The 2,252-nt window shown below is 48.0% G+C and overlaps 1 protein-coding gene across 1 annotated transcript in view; it reads right to left on the reverse strand.

Moving 5' to 3' along the window:
• Positions 1-2,252, reverse strand: part of LOC107653896 (NF-X1-type zinc finger protein NFXL1) — a 20,533-nt gene that overhangs the window by 4,173 nt on the left and 14,108 nt on the right. The window contains 7 exon segments of the mRNA XM_016440762.1: positions 97-183; positions 340-444; positions 540-609; positions 699-857; positions 1,171-1,316; positions 1,965-1,986; positions 2,118-2,170. Of these exon segments, the coding sequence (XP_016296248.1) occupies positions 97-183; positions 340-444; positions 540-609; positions 699-857; positions 1,171-1,316; positions 1,965-1,986; positions 2,118-2,170 (642 nt within the window).

Here is a 2,252-nt window from a genome sequence, read left to right on the forward strand (position 1 = left end):
CATAAGTATGTGTTTGTGTGTGTGTGTGTCTGTGAGTGCATAAGTATGTGTTTGTGTATGTGTGTCTGTGAGTGCATAAGTGTATGTGTGTGTTACCTCTGCATGTTTCTTCTGTAACTCTCGACACGTCTCGTTACACACGACCAAGTCGCTCTCTGATCTCGCACGAGAACAGGGGAATTCCTGAACACACACACAAACACTGTTTACACAGTGACAGTGATGAGTGCTTATTAAAGCCATGTGATGACCTCTTCATCATCTGACCACAAACATTAGATCTGCTGTGAAGCCGCAGTCCATCAGCGTTTGGTCACATGATCTTCCGTGTGTTTGTACCTTTCTGATCCTCTTGCAGGGGCACTTGAGCTTGACTCGCTGACCGCAGCTCTGATCGCAGTCGCCGGCGTGACACAGCAGCTTACAGCGGTGCCCGCATCCCAGCTGCACACACACATTCACAACAAACAATCAGCACAGAGCAGCCGCATCCCAGCATGCAACACTCTCCGCTTCTCACAGAACAAACCCTACAGCACCTGTTTGGGACACTGATTCTGACAGGAGCTCAGCAGCTGTTTGCCCTGATCATCCGCAGACGTGAACTTCCTACAAAACACACACACACACACACACACACACACACTCGTCACTGAGCGTTTGAGATCCGGCCGGAGAGCAGCAGGAGAGTCACTCACACACACTCGATGTAGAGGCTGGAGATCCTGCAGTGGCAGCGCAGACGGACCATCAGCCCACAGGGAGGACAGCAGCCGCGGTGACAGGCCAGAACACACGGGTGAGTACAGCCCACGGGACGCGGCTTCAGACAGCCCTCCTCACACTGCTCACACTGCACACACACACACCTAATGGTTAGAGGGTCGGACTTGTGACCCAAAGGTCGCGGGTTCGAGTCTCAGGTCCGGCAGGGATTGTCGGTGGGGGGAGTGAATGAGCAGCGCTCTCTTCCACCCTCAATACCACTACTGAGGAGAGACCCTTGAGCAAGAACAGATCCCCCAGTGCTCCGGGTGTGTGTGTGTGTGTGTGTGCACTACTGTGTGTGTGCACTTGGATGGGTTAAATGCAGGACACACACACAGAAAACAAACAGAAAGCCAGTCACTGTGAGGACAGAGCTCGTGGCAACAGGGTCAAAGGGTCATGTGACCTACCTTAGTTTTGTCTGAGTTTGGCACAGCGGTCACACGATGGCACTCCAAACTGCAGCTATGATTCCCACACGCTAAAGTCCGTCCACATGACCGGCCGCAGGAGAACGGCCCACGAGTATGACACGGAACCGGCCTCACCTTCAACACACACACACAGAGAGAGAGACACACACACATGCATACACACACACACACACACACACACACACACACACACACAAACAAAGACAATGATTCAGAGTCTTTATATTTCACTATAACCATATATGTATGCTATAACTAATGTATATAACTAATACGAGACTGAATGTTATAGATCTAATAGATAAATAGATCTAAATGTTTCTCAAGCCTACTGACGGACAGAAATAAATGACAAGCAAATGGACAACAACAATACAAAAAAATAAAATGCAAAATGAAACGCTGCAGGAATGACATATACAGTGATTGTTCCTGAAGCGATGGAGTCCAGAGCAGTGAGCGAGTTTCTCTGTCTTGTCTTGTTTGATGAACATTAATGACACGGACATTAGCAGATTATTAGGCTGCTGTCTCTTTAAGACCTGATAAAGATCCAGTACACTGACACACAACTGATTTCTTTCTCAACTCTTGAAGTCACAGTGAGTGAGTGCTAACAAACACAAGTCATCACCTCCAGCCTGACTTTCAGTTCTAGAAGCGTTTGACCTTCGCTTTAATCTGAAGAATCCAAACCTCAGCTTATCAGCTGCAGTGTGAAATGAACCAGACACGCTGGTGTGTGTGTGTGTGTGTGTTCACCTCATGTTCTCCCAGACAGGCTCTGTAGAGAAAAACAATACACAATGCTGTCATTTACAGCAGCAGGACACACAATGACACAATCTGTTTTAGTTGGACTCACTTTAAAGACACACACACAGAGTTACTTTAAACCATCTCACATACACTCACACACTTTTGGCCACAACTGACCGGAGTGTGTTTGCCATATGTGCAGAAAATCCCTACAACACAAACAACAAACACTGCCAAAAACATGCTTCCCCAGCGTGCCTACAAATACACAGCATTGTGTGTGTGTGTGTG

This window comes from Sinocyclocheilus anshuiensis, unplaced genomic scaffold (assembly GCF_001515605.1).
Source record: "Sinocyclocheilus anshuiensis isolate Anshui unplaced genomic scaffold, SAMN03320099.WGS_v1.1 scaffold459, whole genome shotgun sequence".
Classification (NCBI taxonomy): domain Eukaryota; kingdom Metazoa; phylum Chordata; class Actinopteri; order Cypriniformes; family Cyprinidae; genus Sinocyclocheilus; species Sinocyclocheilus anshuiensis.